Source organism: Siphateles boraxobius, unplaced genomic scaffold (assembly GCF_051911475.1).
Source record: "Siphateles boraxobius isolate OS27281-9 unplaced genomic scaffold, OSU_SipBor_1 16, whole genome shotgun sequence".
NCBI lineage: Eukaryota > Metazoa > Chordata > Actinopteri > Cypriniformes > Leuciscidae > Siphateles > Siphateles boraxobius.
This window is the reverse complement of record NW_027508766.1, coordinates 2,441,687-2,459,476: the sequence shown is the minus strand read 5'-3', so window position 1 is coordinate 2,459,476 and position 17,790 is coordinate 2,441,687. Positions and strand designations below refer to the sequence as shown.

At 36.4% G+C, this 17,790-nt stretch overlaps 1 protein-coding gene across 2 annotated transcripts in view; it reads left to right on the top strand.

Moving 5' to 3' along the window:
• Nucleotides 1-17,790, top strand: part of ttc33 (tetratricopeptide repeat domain 33) — a 40,409-nt gene that overhangs the window by 17,176 nt on the left and 5,443 nt on the right. For both annotated transcript variants that reach the window (XM_077231115.1, XM_077231116.1), the window contains exons 3-4: nt 1,173-1,254; nt 5,533-5,664. In XM_077231115.1, the coding sequence (XP_077087230.1) occupies nt 1,173-1,254; nt 5,533-5,664 (214 nt within the window). The remainder of the gene's footprint in view (nt 1-1,172; nt 1,255-5,532; nt 5,665-17,790) is intronic.

Sequence of the window (17,790 nt, the reverse complement as noted above, 5' to 3'; positions counted from 1 at the left end):
TGAGAAGCTGCAAGGTCTTAAAGGTCTTTAATTTAATGTGGTAATGAGGTCTAACCCTGACCCCTAAATTTTCAACAAGAGACGTTATATGAAATTTGAACTTCACATTTCAACCTTTGTGACGTAGGTTCAGTAATTCCTTAATTTTTCTTAGAAGGCTGCGTTTTCTGACATAAAACATTCAGGCACACAATGTACCAGTAAGTTTATTTTCAAAACAGTTGATATATCATTCAAACAGTTCCCAATTAAATCTTTTAGTTTCTTTCACAATTAATTGACATCAAGCAGGGTAAACTTGTTTAAATTTTATTTTATTTTTTACCTCTGCTATGATGAAATAGTAAAACACTTATTTATACTCATTTGCCAGTTTGCTTTTTCTGCAAGGAAAGAAAACAAGAGAAGACTTGCAGTTACATGTGTGAAACCCGTCGACAAATATCCAGTTTTTCCCCCATACATACCTTACACAGGGAATGTTGCTCAGTCTGCCAGACTAATTGTGAAGATCTGTGTGTACGTACATTGTCAAAATTAATGTTCTTCTCACTAATGTTTAAGCCTGGAATCATGCATTTGTTTTTATAGCCAATATTGACTGTGTTGGGGAAAGTTAATTTTAAAAGAATTGTGATACATTATTGCGTTACTCCCTAAAAAACTAACTAATTGTTACTTGGTTACTAATGAAAAGTAATGCATTACATTTTCTCACCTGGGCTGGACTTGCTTGTTTAAAAAAAGTAAAAGATAGTAAAAAAAAGTTATATTTTTGGCAAATATAAAACCCCTTTCAACACTCTGTAGCAATAAAAACATTAAACCAATATGATATTTATCTGAAGGTTTTTTTTGCAATTGGCATGGATGAATTGGATATTTTTCCGTTTGGTCTTGTATAATAATTTAAATTGCATTTGTCATATGAATCCACCTTGATAAAAACTATTTTTACATGCTAGAGCGAGGTTTAGACTTTGAGGACTGTTTGATTGCACTTGATGAAGCAACCTGCTGCTTGCAGAAATTAGATTTATCAAGATAATGGTCAACAGTAGATGTGTTTGCGTTCTTGAATATGTATTTGAATATACTGCAGTTGTTATGCGTGTTTGATCCTTGAAAATGAAAATTGATAGGCATTTTTTCTGTATATGTGTTTGCTCTAGAAACTGGGAGGCATTGAAGAGGTGGGACGACGCTCTTCAGCTTACACCAGATAATGCCGTTCTGTATGAGATGAAGTCACAGGTAACAACCAAAAACAGTTTTGTTTATACACACTATAAAATTTATGGTAAGTCTGCAATAGTGGAATATACTGCAGATATAGAGACGCACAGCTGTTATGCTGACACACTCTTTTCATCGCTTCTCTCTTTTTCTCTGGCTGTTATTTTCATTTCCTCTTCCCCAAGTTTCACTCTCCAAACACTCCCTATCTGTGGCTTTATAACAGAACATTTAGACATTTAGGTTTTTTTCCTCATATTCTCTCTTCTCTTATCTCATAGTAATTGGCTGGTAGTGCACAAACAAACTGTATCTTACAGAGAACACTATGGACATACTGTACCTCTCCTTCACTCTGGATGGAAGGAGAACTCTGCAAAATTTAGACATCAGTCATGGCAATACAGCCCGCTTCAGCATAAATAAATGGTATCATTTAGCAGATGCTTTCTTGTGTCTTAATGTAGGGAAATCCCCACTGGGTTTAAGAGTCTTGCTCAAGAGCACAGTGGTTCTCAAACAAGGTTATTACAGTATGTTGTTAACTTACCAGTTCATGAGTCACATTTACTTCCCATCGGACCTCGGATCCTTTGTGTTTAGTAGCTTAGACATGTAACCATCTGTCTACCACCTCTGTATTTGTCAAGAATTATGTTGAACACAATGAAATGTTAAAAACAAGCAAATTGAAGGAGTGCTTCTTTTCTTTTATTATCATGTATGACTGATAATTAAATTGAATGAATGAGTAAATATTATAAATCTGTTATTATTACAAAAATAATATATTTGTCTACAAAGTATTTTCACTCATTTAAATATTGAATTTTAAGATCGTAAGATATTAATCAAATTCCAAAAATATTTTGTTATTCACTGAATGTTGGTTAAAGTAATTCCATGAACCGAGTCGTTGAGCTTGCTTCAGCTTATAGTAGGCTGTTTCTTTATAGAACTTTATAGATCACATTAGCAATTTGTAATGAATATTAAACCTGTTTTACGATGATGAATGACAGCATTAAGACCGTATAATGTGCCGGGAAAAGAAAATAAAAAACTCCAGACGGGCTTCTCCTTTCAGTGTTAACAAGCTGGAGCAACATCTTTATCCAGTGACTTTGTTGACAAGCGGCTGCTCTACACAAATCACATGGTATATATGCAACAACAAAAAAAGCATTCCACAGAATAGATAGTATTATTATTCAGATGGCAAAGTTAACAAATCTGTCGCCCAATTGTTTCCGGCTGTGATAAGCCAAAGATGCCTATTATTTTCAATTAGTATCTCTTCCATTTTTTACCTCATTCACTCATCTTACCTTTAATATCCTGTCTTTTGCACTCTCTTCTGTCCATTGTCCACTCCCATGATCTCATCTCGGCTTTAGCTCTGACATTCAAAATGAGAGTCTGCTGATGTGACATTACTGGATCTTGGATTTGGTACAGACATAGAATTTTTCTGTTGATCATTTTCATCCCTTTGACAACTGAATAGAATTTAATTTTACACTTAACCGAGGGTATTGATAGATTTTAATGTTATGTAATCGTAATACATTTTAATTTATCTCCTATCTATCAGGATAATAGTCACAAGTATGTTTTGTCATTTTAAGCGATAAGAAAATTCAGTGACAAAAGAGAAGAGGCCAATTAAGACTTCAAGAATTGTTTTGGGTTGCATTATTTGGTTTTCTCTCTTTTATTTTACTTCAGTGGTCTGTACAAAATTTACCGAATGGCCCTAAATGTAGATGTTTGCTTACTTGCTTAGTCACACACACACACACACACACACACATTCACGTATGTGCTTTAGAAATACATTGAGCTGAGTACACAAACACACTTGTTTACTCATTAATATCACTAACATAAGAAAGATTGCATCCAGCAGCTGTCATTGCATCTAGTCACTTTTCCCGTATATCTCCATTATTGGAGATATATTCCCTCCCTCCATTATTGCTCACTTTTTTTTAAACTCCTCTTTCATCGCTCTTCATCTTATCTTTGGCGTAAGTGTATTGTCTTTGATGTCTATGTAACCCTGTCTTTTGCCGTGTTGTTTTTCATAACACAGGTTTGTGCGTGAAATGACAGGTTGGACTCTGCTCAACTTTCAACTGATTGAATTCTTGATTATATTTCCTATCAAAGAAATAACAGTTGCATTTTTTCTCATCTTGTTCTCTCATTCAGAGATCTAACACTGTCTCGTTATGTAGGTGTAAACTCCAGAAACTGGTTAAAGCCGAAATCAAATAGTCAATGCGAAACTGTGAATGTGATCGAACAGGTTTTACAATACAAATGGGTCTCTATAGTTTTGCAAAAATCAGTATGTGCATTTAAACACATTCTTTTCCATAAGATATACTTGAGAACGTATTAAAAAGAGGGAATCATGAATTTGTTTATGACTTGTTTATTTTAGCTTAAGTTTATTATATTTAATAATAAATAACATCACCAAATAATATCACTGTAAACAAAAGCCTTGCGTTCATTGTTGGTAATGGACGGCAGTCAGTGAAGCTTCACTATAGCTCAAACATATAGTATTGGTGCATCTAAGTCATGTCAGAATGATTTACTTTATGAGTTGAGCGCTCATGAACGACAGCGTAAAGTCATAATTACCAGAAGAAAACTCTGGATTTTCTTTCAAATTGCTATTGAGCATAACACATCATTGTGAATGTTGACGTTTGCACTTTTTTTTTTATTTGTTTGCCACTGAACACCTAATGTGCATTCTTTGCTGATTTACTTTTCTTCTGTCCTAAAAGCTTCCTGTCGATATGAAATTGTCCAGTCAGTCAGTTTTATTCTGAACAAAATCACTTGAACGTACATCATGTCATTATGATTTCCCAGAAGCACTTGAGTGCAGCGTAGGTCAGGGTTTTGTTTCAGTGCTGGTCACATGGCTGTCCTTATTTTCCCTTTCTTGTAAACCAAAGTAGTGACCTTTTCCTGGCTGATTTCATGATCATGTATACGGGGAGTCACCTGAAAAGAATGAGAAGGTGTGTGTGTGTGTCTCTCTCTCTCATTAGTAATCTGATCACATTGGAGCAGCTGCTTGGCTCTGGTCTTGCCCTGATCAATCTACAAGCAATGTTTACCATCAAGTTGAATTTGCATAAAGTTTATTTTTAATTTCCCTTCTCAATTTGTCCTTTCTTCTCTCCCACCATGTTCCCAGCATCTGCTTATTACACACCTGTTCAGTGGTGATGCTTACCTCAACATGTGAATCTAACGTTTTTCAGCCTGCCTGCAAATTTAGAACCAAACCTGCTGGAAACTAAGATTACAGCTCAGTTTTGTCCTTTAACTGCTGTTACCCTGGAAACACCCTGTGTTGAATAAAGCTGGTATTTACTTTGATTATTGGTCTGACCTGAGTTTAAAGGCTTTAAGTAAATAAAACTCCACAATGGAAACATCCCTGTGTTGCCACGTAGTGCAGTGTTTGCTTACTCATTGTCATTTATATTGTCTCTCTCTTATAATCAAAGTGGATGTTTAGCAACGTGATAACACTTTATTGAGGTTTAAAATAAAAAGTTAAATTACATCAGCTTGGTAACTGATGTAACTGAGTAGATATGAATTGAGCTACTTAGACTTGACATTAATTTGTAGGCCAAACTTGAAGTCTAATTCAGTTGTGTTATCTCAAATTCTCTTAAGTGCTTTTTATTCAGTAGTTTTGGATATCTGACTAAAATAAGGTCTGTGATGAAATAACTTTTTTTGTTCGTATACAGTATAAAATTGTTGTATGCTTAAAAATGTAAGTTGCTAACAATGTTCTACAATAGCTGTTGTAATTTGCATAAATCTGATTTTTTGCCCCGTTTTGCAGTCTGGAGGAGCAAATGGTAGTTGCCAAAAGTCAAAGCCAGTCTGAATATTTTGAGCAGTCAGAGACAGATTTCACTGAAAATCAAATAGTGTATTTTTTGCTTCAGACTAGCATGTTTGATATTTTAAGTCGATTTTAGAACACATACTGTTTTCATCTGTCATGCGTCTCCTAGCAGCGAGGCTCGTGTTTTTGTGTGAGTTTGTTGTGTTCAGAATGACTTGAAAGTCTGGTATTGTGTGATCCTCAGTCATTTGGTTTATGATGCTCGGTTTTTTTCTGTAACAACTTACAAAGTTGGCAACTGTGTGATGCCCGGTGTTTTAAAATCTGTTCAGATTCAAAAAAAAATGTGCTGATAATGTTTCAAGAGGTGAGTCAATAACCTTTTAATCTGTAATCCTTAGGTGTTGATCACCCTTCAAGAGGTGTTCCTGGCTGTGCAGTCTGCAGAGATGGCCACCAAACTCCGCCCCCTTTGGTGGGAGGCATGGCAAACTCTGGGCCGCGCACAAATAAGTCTTGGCGAAGTGGAGCTAGTAAGTATGAGCTACATCATAGTCAGTTATCTAGTCCAGTGTTTCCCAACCACTTTGCCGCTATGGTTGTCAGGTGTGCCGTGTAAAATTATCAAATTCCAAAACATAATTTAAAACAAATGCTACAAATAAGATTATATCATTGCACTGTTGGGCCGAAACATTGAATCTCTATATTTCGTCATTGTTTTTTTGTTTTTGTTTTAAATGAATGCTATTGGTCGTCCTCTAAGTCTGTATGTGCGTTTTACAAATATTTAACCATTAAAATATTTAAAAGAGGTTGTGACTAAACCATTGGCTTCTCAAACTGTCGGTCAAACCTCATAACATTTAGAATGTACCGCACACGCAAGAGATCTCTGCCTGTTTGCAATGCAAGGGAAAATAAATAACTGATGTTTGCGTAAGTACAGCCTTTGATTTATTCAAGAAACACTGTCCATAACGTCTTTTTGAATTTGAAGAGCGGAGAATAGTGTTAGTCTTTGCCGTCTAGTCTAGAAGCAAATATAGTGTTTTAAATATCCTGTGCAGAGCACTTCATCTTTTGTATGATGAGATTTCAGCAAGAAAGCGCCAGTATAGCTACAATAAACTTTATACGTTGATGAAAACGTAATGCGATGCTCATACTGCCTCAAATGCGCCTGTTCCAGTGACAAACTATTTCATTCGCTAGTCCAAAACCTTATAACTTAACTAAATTTTAGCTTGAATTTCATAAAATGTTAATATTAATGACACGTGCAAGTGCCTGACCATAGCTACAATATATAAAGCCACAATACCAACTTCGACGACAGTGTTTAATTAAATACAAGGTTTCCGATATGTAAATTTGTTTTCTCATCACCAACAACATCATACTTATTGTGTTCCTACCTGTTCACCCGTTCCTAAAAGTTTCACATTAAATGTGTGTACACATTTTTATTTAGACTAATATCTAGATTTATATACAATTTAAAGCAATGCATATTTGTGCAATTTTGTTTAGTGGTGTGCAAAATTGCATACAAAATAGTGGTGTGCTGTGGGATTTTTTACTTAACAAAATTGTGCCTTAGCAAAAAAAAAAAAAAAAAAAAAGGTTGGGAAACACTAATCCAGAAAGACCTGTTTAAGCTATAAGTATGTATACAGTTAAATAAGCCCCAACGGGTCCTAACAATGATAGAACCACTTCATCATGTTGTTGTTTTTTCTTTTTTAAGAGAACCCACTAAAAATAAGTAATAGCTTTGTTCATTGATTACAGTTGGACCGACCTTGTTTTTTTAATAGCACACAGTGTATAAGTGTCTTACATAAAAATATTGATACCAAATGTTTTAAATTTTCTCACTTATTGTGAAAATTACTGCTGATATAGACAGAAACATCAATATATTACTATATACACTATACAACACACAAGTTAACTTAAAAATAAAAGTTGTTATATATGTTTTAGGCCTAATCAATGTTTATAAAAATCCCCCCATTTTTTTTTATAAGTAGCCCATCAGTAGCCCATATTTAGCCTGTATAAACAGCCAACCACGGGAGGCAATTTATTAGGTGATGAACTGTTTCCACACAAGCAGTTTATTCAGCATACTGAGGCATCTCTTCCATTGTAAACAGAACAACCTATAGTCTTCCAGTCCTGTTATGGTATCGGTGTCTTTGTCGCATGTTAGATGCGAACCTGGAACAACATTCCTGTCCGAAAATGTTATCCTAACTACATCTCTACTCCTAAACCTAACCCTACCCATAAGTTATCCCTAAAACCAGAGGGAAAGGATAGGTGAATATCACTGATGTAGAATCACCTAACCATGGTTGTATGCCTAAACTTAACATAAACTGTAAACTTGTCCCTTAAAACTGATTGGTTGATTGGAATGTTGTTCCAGGATCAACAAAGATATTGCACTCTATGAAATCAGGCTCTGCATCTTTGTCAGTCAGTATGAGGTGTGTGAGTTCTTCTGCCACATATCCATCACTCAGATCAAGTGTCATTGTGATGAGGTGTGTAGTTCAGTACATCCAAGCCCAGGAGCATGGAAGAGTACTTGAAGAGGAACACTGCCACACCTTACATGCCCCAACCTGTGTGTGATTGTGTGCATTAGACACAAATGCTCAATGAAAGAAAACTTTGCAGATCCAACAGTTATTTGGCTAGTAACTAGTGTGTGTGTGTGTGTGTGTGTGTGTGTGTGTGTGTGTGTGTGTGTGTGTGTGTGTGTGTGTGTGTGTGTGTGTGTGTGTGTGTGTGTGTGTGTGTGTGTGTGTGTAATCTAAACACTCATCGCACACACTGAGCTTGACATCTTGGCTAGAGTTTGAAAAAATATTTTACTACTTTGGGCTGAGCATGCCATGTCAAGTCAATAAGAGGGGGAGGGGGGGGGCAGGGATTATTTTTTTTTATTGATTTTACATAGAGAGGATCACATACAATTACCCAAAGGTTTCTTCACAATAACAGAACAAAAATTGACCCTCTGAACCCCTCCAACCCCCCAGCGGACCCCAGGTCCAAGCCACTGATCTCTGTAATAAAATTGCAATCAAAACCAATTACCAAAAAAAAAAAAAATCGATACATAAATACAAAACACAGATACATACTGCAATATGAGAAACTTAAGATGGGTATAAGGATAGGTATAATAACACAGATCATCAGAGGTTTACAAGTTCAAATTGAGAACCTTTCAAATTGCAAATTCTAAATTCTTCCGTCTTGAAGCTTTCCTGTCAGTTCATCTGCAGCAGCTTTCCATGCCTCCAGGGTTGAGGGTCTAGCTTTATTTATTCTAGCTGTTGAAAGTTCTAACATTACTATATTTGTCAAATTTATTGTTAAGAGGAAAACCCCTTGATGTGACATCTCATTTTATCATGAAACTTACATAGCCAGTGTCGCACGGATAAACTATTAGGAGGGAGCCATCTTTGCGCAATTATCTTTTTGGCAGATGTTAGACCTGCCAGCCAGCCAGATCTTTCTTTGTATCTCAGTGAAACCTAAATTGGAATCATCATTTAGAAGGAGCACAGCTGGTTGCACTGGTAGGCCTATATCTTTTCCTATACATATCAGACAGTACTGATGTAATCTTTTCCCAAAACTCACAAACCTTCTCACATTCCCAAACCATATGCATGAATGTTTCCCCTCGTTGGTAGGCGCACAAACTGCAGTTAGGATTTGGAGATAATTTAGTGAGGAAACGTTTTTTTGGTGTCCAGTACAATCTATGAAGTGAATTAATTTGTGATTTTGATTTTTTGATGCACAGAATATGTTTTTCCATACCGTCGCCCAGTCTATATGGTCTACAAATAGCTCCTTTACCCAAATTGTGTTCAGTGGTAATTGTTTTTGCTTAACTTCAAGAAGGCGAGTATAGACCGCTGATACTACACTTCTTTGAGTGGGATTAAAGAACCAGCTGTGAACTGAGTGTGCTTCAAGAGCTGTTCCCCACGGAACTCCATATGCTCTGAGGGCTGAACGCAGTTGCAAAAACAAAAAAAAGGATGATGCAGGTACATTAAAGTCCCTGTAAAGTCAAAATTAAGTATGTGTTCTGAGTTTGTCACACCACAGAAAAATGTGTTATTAGCCACCCAGCCAAATTTGAATCATAAAAATACATAAAATAAGCTATCAAAATCTTGAAAAAATGAGCAGTAGTCTCTGCTCTCAAACGCTGGGGGCGTGTCCACTGGCTGCGCTGAAACCACCCCACTCCCGGGACAGCTTCCGTTGAGTTACTGTGGACTACCTACTATAATTATAACATAAGCACACAAGGCAACTTACACTCATTGGTGGGCATGCACTGCCGATGATGGCACCAGTTGTTGGCGCGACGAGAGGATGAAGGCCGAGTCGGGAGATAGTCGGTTCGGCCCCATTCACCAGTAACAGTGGATTATCAGTGAATCCCAGTTGTCTCCGACTAAAGTTTATAAAACTATCCCGTGTAAAATGATCACTACAGAGGTGGGTTTTGGCTGTGATCCTCAGCTCCACAAAATTAATCCACCTCTTCTTGATGTGATCGTTTTTCGGAAATTTAAATAAGGACACCGATTTGTTTTGTAAGTGACCGCATCCAGATAGTACGCGTTACCGTGACGAAGGCATACTGTGGGCTTTAGTAACTAATAATACTGACAGTAACTCGCGATTGAGCGGCAAACTGATGTGAATGTGCTCTATAATATAGTTAGGGGAGGGGCCAGCCTCGGTGGCTCCAGTGCGTCATCAAGTAGGGGCATGTCCAGGAGCTCAGGGGCTCCAGTGCGTCATCGAGCCCCCGTTTTAACCCCGCCCAAAAAATCCGGTATTTTTTAGAATTGCCTTTACAGTGACTTTAAAAGATGCAACTATATTTTGAAAGCTAACCATACCATTACCATCCCATGTCAGCAAGAGTCTTTATTCCCTGCTTGGACCACTGTTCTGACGTGAATGGTTCAGAACCCCATTTAATGTTCCTATTACGCCATAGGGGAGTCTGTAGGTGTCATTTGCTATTGTAATTTAATAATTTCTCCACTGCTCTGAATGTGTTAATGGTGTTTGTCACCAATAGGGCCGAATAATTGTTTGCTGTTCTTTAAAGAAAGTCCAGAGAAAATGACATCCTCAAGTCTAATTGGTCTGACAATTGCTGCTTCCATTTCTCTACAAGGTGTGGAAACCAAAGAGTCAAACCATGTCTTGGCGGCACGCAATTGAAACGCTTTATGGTATAACTCAAAATTAGGAAGGGAGAGACCTCCTTCCGCCTTGGTTCGTTGCAATGTAGCTAATTTTAACTTTGGTTGTTTGCCATTCCAAAGAGAAAAGTCTGAATTAAAAGTAAAGTATTTTCCACGATTTTAACAGAGGTGGCAAGGGAATCATGGCACTCAGAAAATTGACCCTGGGTAATATATTCATCTTCACAGTCGAGACTGGATTGCAATGATGCAGGAAGTGACCTCCATCTGTCAATATCTCTTTTAAGCTTTTGAAAAACTTTATCATAATCTATATGTATAATTTATTTTAGTGAAGACATTATAAGAATCCCTAGGTAAACTATCTGATTCGTGATTGGAATAAACTGATGGTATCTGAATATTCTTGGTATCTGAGCTTTTTGGTTTAATGGTAAAAGAGATGATTTGGACCAATTGATCCTGTATCCAGAAAATTTCCCAAAACTGTTAAACGTTTCTAGTATTGCACAAAAATCTGTAAAATACAGTTAAATGTCATCTGTGTAGAGAGATATTGCATGTTGGGTACCCTTAATTGATATGAAACAGATGTGGTCTTGTCTTATTTTTTTCGCTAAAGGTTTGAGGGACAATGCAAATAACATTGGTGACAGGGGGCATCCTTGTCTTGTTCCTCTCAAGATATCAAAAGGTTGGGAGTGTAAGCCGTTTGTTGCTATAATTGCTGATGGATTGTCATAAATTATCCGGACCATATTAACACATTCCTTATCAAAACCAAATTTACCTAGCACCCTCCATAAATAATCCCAATTTAATCTGTCAAAAGCTTTGTCTGCGTCTAAAGATAAAACTGCACATGGTGAATTTTTTTTTTTACTTTTATTAATTACATGTAGCAACCGACGTATATTGTCTGCAACCAAATGCTATGGAATAAAGCCAGATTGATCAGTATGAACTAATTTGCAGATATATTTTCCAAGACGTTGAGCGAAGACCCTTGCATGTATTTTTAAGTCCGAGTTTATTAAAGAAATTGGTCTTACATTTTTTTTAAGGTCCTTATCTTTTTTTGGAATTAAAGAGATTACAGCTGTATTCATTTGTTTTTCAAAATGTCCCTTAGTTTTGCATTGCTGTGTTTATATTGCAGCATGCATAATTGGTCCTAATATGTCCCAAAAATGTAAGATTAATTCTGGGGGGATCCCATCCGGCCCAGGGGATTTCCCCTTTCTTGACATTTTTAATGCTGCATACACTCAAAAAATAAGCTGTTGAACGAACTTAATTAAATTAAGGAAAGCTTTTCCTCAAAATTGACTTACATTTTACAAACAAAATCTAATTTGTTTGAAAGGATTTGTTGTAATCTTGCTGTATGCACTTAATCATTTAATCAAGACTACTAAAATAATTGCCATTCCTACTAGATAAAGTTGTCAAGTTGACTAGATTTAATTTTTGTCCTGCCTAAAATCGACAACATTATAATTTTAACTAATTTGGCTCTACAGTTACTTCCAATGATAAAAGCTACTAGCGATCAATTTAGTTCAAACAACTTTTAATATAGTAATATTAGATTAGATTAGATTTATGCAGGTCTGTGAGTGAGGTTTAATGTATATGTAGTGTATACTGAGTACCCACAGCCTAAACACAATCGTCACTCTTCTGCATAATGGTAACCACAAAATTCAAAAACATTACAGAAAGTCCTCTAAGTTTCTAACATAACTGAACATTAAACACTAACATTAACTAATGACATCTTTCCATTTTAATGAAAAACACATAAAATAACACTTTAATCCCTAAATTTTCCCTTCTAATACAGTCCCTTGCAAAGAATGCTGGGAACTACAGATCCACTGCCCAGTTAGTTGTCAACAAAAATGATTCATGTAGTTTTCACACAAATTAATTAAGTAAACTTCAGTTTTACATATATTAGGTTGATTGAACACAATTAAATTAAGTTGTGAAAAAATATTAAACATGGCTCGTGTTACTTTTGCTTTTTTTAATTAATTAAATTTAACAAGAGGCAAAAACTTTTTTTTTTTTGAGTGTACAGCTCCTTAAGTGTTATAGGCTGACCCATTTGTTCAGATTCACTTAGAGTTAATTGTGGTAGATCAATGTTATGTAGAAATGTATGACACTCAAAGATACTATTCTTCGGTTGATATAACTCTGTAAAATGTTCTGCAAAAGTGTTGTGTATCTCTCTAGGATTGGTTACTAAGCCTTTTGTACGTGAATAAATATTATCAATAACAGCCCTAGCTTCACTTTGTCTGAGTTGTAAAGCCAATAACTTACTGGGTCCACTGCAATAATAATTCTGCCGGACTCTATGCATAATGAATTCAGCTTTTCTTTGAAGCAATTCATTTAGTTTGGACCTGGAGCTCTTTAATACATTTTCAACAGATCTTGAGAATTTTTTCGTCAACTTTATCTTTTGGGAGAGGCAAATTTGTTCTAATTCGTAAATTTGTAATTTTCTCACTTTGTTTAAATTTGATGAAAAAGAGATAACAAAATCTCTTATAAAGCCTTTTGTGGCCATCCATACCATAATGTGATTATCTACACTATTAAGGTTTATGTTCAAAAAGTCTTTACAGAAATAGCAACATCTGTTGTTTTTAATTGAGATTCTTGAACTAAAGTGAGATCTATAGTGTCTGCGTAAACTATGCAAAAACTTTGTTGTCTTTATGGGGGTATTTAAACCTCTGATGTTGACTGATATAATTGAAATATTAACAATTATCGAAGAGATTGTAAACTTTACCTATATTAAAGGTCAAAAAATTAATTTTTTTGGACACAGATTCTTTGATTGCACATTTCAATACTAACATAAAAGAAGAAATACGTGGTAGGATGAAACTCCCCCTCCCCCCGACCGCTGGCTATTCCCCAATTTGTTTATCGGAACCGTGACAGTCTCGCACTACCCACTGATCTGAGACTCACCTGCTTCCTCCCATGTGTAGACTTGGGACAACAGAACCATTACACTTTCAACTGAAAGCATGCCTTCTGCATTGAATAGTCTACTTGCGAAAACTAGTGATGTCCAAAACATAAAATAATCCTAAAACCCAAATACCAAGCTTAAGACTGCTTAAAAGACGATGCAGTATTTGGACTTATTCGTAGGCCTATCCAAAACAATGTCAAGGTGTCCTAGAGACCACACAGTTCCAAGAACAGTCCTACCAGTAAAACTGGCTGGTTACTTATCATGGGCTCGTTCGATCTCTATCGGCCTGTTTGAGAGCGAAGGGATCCGCTTCGGAAGCATTTCTTGGAGAAAGCGTATTGTGTCACCTCCCTCACGGTTCGGTGCAAAACCAACAACCCTGACGTTATTGCGTCTGTCTCGATCTTCCAAATTCTGCCAGCTTTACCTGAAGCTTGGACATATCTGATTTGCAGCCGACTTACGTCTTGTTTCAGGCCTCGTCTCGCGTTGGACACATGGTCCACCTTGTCGATAATCCTGCGCACGACGGTCATCTATGCTCTGCATTCCAGACAACTTCTTCCAACGTATCTTGTTGCTTCGTTAATGCCAGCGAAATTGCGTCCGCCAAGTCTTCGCTGCAACTTGAAGGTTTCATCCGTTTTCCAGTCGAGGTTTTCGCTGGCGAGGGTGCAGCTTTCTTGTTGGCATTCATATTTTTGAAACGTATGTTTAGAATGTCCAATTTAAAGGGGTGATGAACTGAGAAATCAAATTTTCCTTGGGCTTTTGACATCTAAGAGGTCACCATATTATAAGAATATCCTGTAAGTTTCAGAACTGAAAACGTCCTTGTTAGTCCAATAAATGCTTTTATTGACACCAGGCTCAGCAAACGACTCGTTTTTCAAACTGGGGAACTATGACGTCAAAGAGGATAAAACACCACCCCCGCAGAAGAAGATCAACGCCTACTTCAACACGGCCGGTTTAGCCCCGCCCACCGATTTGCGCATTACAGGCATAGCTAAATAACATAGGCCTACCTCGTGATGACAAACCGGATCGAGCTACCGAGCAGTAAACATGCCGTTTACTAAATATTGTGCAGTGCCTGGTTGTGGAAGAAGACAGTCGCTGCATAAGCTTCCTCTGGATTCCAATAGGAATGCATGGTTAAAATTTATTTTTAATGAGGTTCCAGCTGATGTGGGTAAAACATTGTCCGTTTGTTCGCTTCATTTCGCCGAGGACTGTTTTGTAAACAAGACACAGGTCGAGACAGGATTTGCAGACCGATTAAGATTGAAAAACGGTGCTGTGCCTTCTATATTGGATCCGACAGGAATGGTGCAACACACTTATGTGAGTAAAATTTCTATAAAAACATTAAAGATAGCCTACATTAGAAGTAGCATAAACAATTAACAATAACTTACCATGCTGTCACAGGCTGAAGTATCCGTTGTATTTGAGGTGTTGTTGGTTCATTGTCCTGCGATTCGGGATCGGACTCTGGGTCGAACATGTATGGGCGAATCATTCCGGTTGCCATTTTACAACATCGGAAGTTTTCAAAACAATTTCCCCCACGTGCACTGACGAGTGAGTTGAAACTCATTATTATGCAAAACTGTTATCCACTCACAGCAGTGGGCGTTTACTTCCAAGTCTTCAATGCGAGACGCCCATAAAAACCGAGCGTTTTTGAGCTAGGCTCAAAACTAGGGTAGAAAATAGCCCATTACTTATTCATTTTGATGTTTTTGAATGTAAAAACCAAGCGAACGTCATAAGTTGACCTCAGACAACAATATAATTTTTTTTAAAAAGCCAGTTCATGACCCCTTTAAAAGTTTAACCTGTTAAATAGGAATAAACGAGGGAGCGTGCCAAGTGCTCTAAAGATCTGCAGGCATCAAGTACGAAGCATCACGTGATCTCCGTTCCATGATTTTTAAGAGGGCTTTAGTTTTTTTGCAGGATCATGGAACAGATTTTCTTAGAAATGCTGCTATGATATTTGACTCTTCGTTAAAACCCTCCTAAAACCTTACTGACATATTATTAGACAAGGTTTTGCTTTTATTAATTTTCTTTTGTACATCTCTCCTGTGTGTTTGGACAGCTTTAAGTGGAATTTTATATAAATTGTCCAAAACATACTCAAAGGAAATAAACAAGTTCCTCTCCACAAATCTTTGATTCATTGCACATAGACAGAGTTTAAAAAAAATCTTAAAGTGTGAGTCCTCATTCTCAAATAAATATGTATAACATCAGTAAGAGCATCTACATTTACTTTATGGTAAATTATTAATTTATGATTAATAACATTATTAAATTGTGTCATTGTAAAGCTCACACTATCAAGTTAATGCGTTGTTTAAACTTTTGAATCTGTGTTGCTCACTTGTAATCACTTTTAAACGAGGCCTGTCTCTGTTCATTTAACTGTGATTAGCATTATCTTGATTCTGATTCATATTATCCGTTTTTAATCACATTATTGCATAATAGAAAGAGAAAAACGGCTCATATAACTGTTTTACAATGTACAAATCGTTCCAGCCAACGTAAGATTAATATCCAATCAGTTTCACCACATTTAATTATGCTGTTTCTGGAAATATACTGTTCTTTCCAATGGAAAGTTCTGTACAGTTTGTTTGAGTGAGAAATTAAGAGGCTGGTGATTAAGTGTCAGTTGTTTTTCTTTCCTGTAACAACAATATATTTCCATAAATGTTTGCACAAAAGGTGTAGCAAAGTTTTTCTTAGAAATTACTGTTATTTAACATTGCAGTGAAACTGAAAAAGCAACAGATCAGTTCTTCCAAATAGTGATGTACATCGAGTGAAACAAATTATCGAAAAAGAAAAAAAAAGTACTTTGAGGCAGATCTGAATGAGATCTAGGCTCAATTTGCGGTCAGTTTTGTAGGGACAGGGTTTAAGAGTCTGAAATACATCACCAGAGAGTAAGTCTGCTGTTTCTCCATAAGATCATTGACATTTTTTATATATTATTAAAAATTACGATGTAAAAAAGCAAAAATTAAAAAATGAAAAGTGCATGGATCAATTACAATAATATCAATAAGATGCATTTAGGCAAGGCAATTTTATTTATATAGCACATTTCATACACTATGGCAATTCAAAGTACTTTACATAGAAAGGAATAAAAATAATCACAAAATAAAAGCAAGGAAAATGAAAACAGTTAATCAACATGCTTTTATATAGAAAGGAATTAAAATATCACACTATGGCAATTCAAAGTGCTTTGCATAGAAAATAAGCACAACATAAAAGCAAGGGAAATTATAACGGTTATAAAAGGAATTAAAAGAGAGAAATTATACAGTTATAAAATGAATTAGAGAAAAATGAATTAAAGTAGTAAAAAGATGATGCATGGAATAAACATTTCATCTGGCAAAGCACCAGTGTATCTTATTTTGCATAGCTTTACTCTTAAACTGTGTCTGTAGTGTTTATTTGGCGCACCTAAGAATTCCATTGGACATCTCAAATGGACCCGATTTTTCCCTAAAATTGGAAAGGAGCTCTAGAACTAACCTCGGGTTCACTGCTCCATCAGTCCGCACCCCAAAAAAACCCATTTGTTCGGAAGCTCTAGGAATGTAGTCGATTTAGAAAATAGGCATGAATTTCTGTTTCCTGTTGACATTAATGCTATTGTTATTACCACATAAAATGACAAGTAACTTTGTTTATGCACACAAGCACACACACAAACACACACACAAACCTCTTGAAGGATTCAGCACTATTGAGCTTGATATGCAAGTCACCTAGCAAAATCGAATGAATCTGTTCCATGACTTCATCACAACTGTTGAAATCATCTCTGTTAAATCAATCAGCACCCTGGAGGAGAAAAGGTCTCCCAAAGCCATCAGATGGCTTTATTCCTCATTTAAGGTTTTCTTTTTGACAAGGGCTGGATTCTTGGCTCTGGCTCTCACTGACTCTGATATTCTTCCTCTTTCAGGCAGATATGTGATCTAGTGTTTCTGTTGAAAGAGTTGATCGTTCCTTTGTAGATTTTTGAGTCAATAGGGCAATTATGAAGGTAAAACACCCCACTAAATCCTATTTATGAATTCATTATTTGCTCAGAGAGCAAATGTCCTCCTTTCATACCCTCATCTCCTGGGTAACATGAACAGAGTGACTGATACACAGCAGGAAATAGGCTTTAGACCCCATACAGAAGTAAATGAACATGTGTTATTGCAGGTCTCCATAGACTGAACGACCTCTTCAGCACTCAAACAGCTGTAATTCAGTTTGCACATAAAAGCCATCTTCATAACAGAAATATTTAGCTTTTTTGACAGTCATTTTAATATTGTGGATACTGGATATTG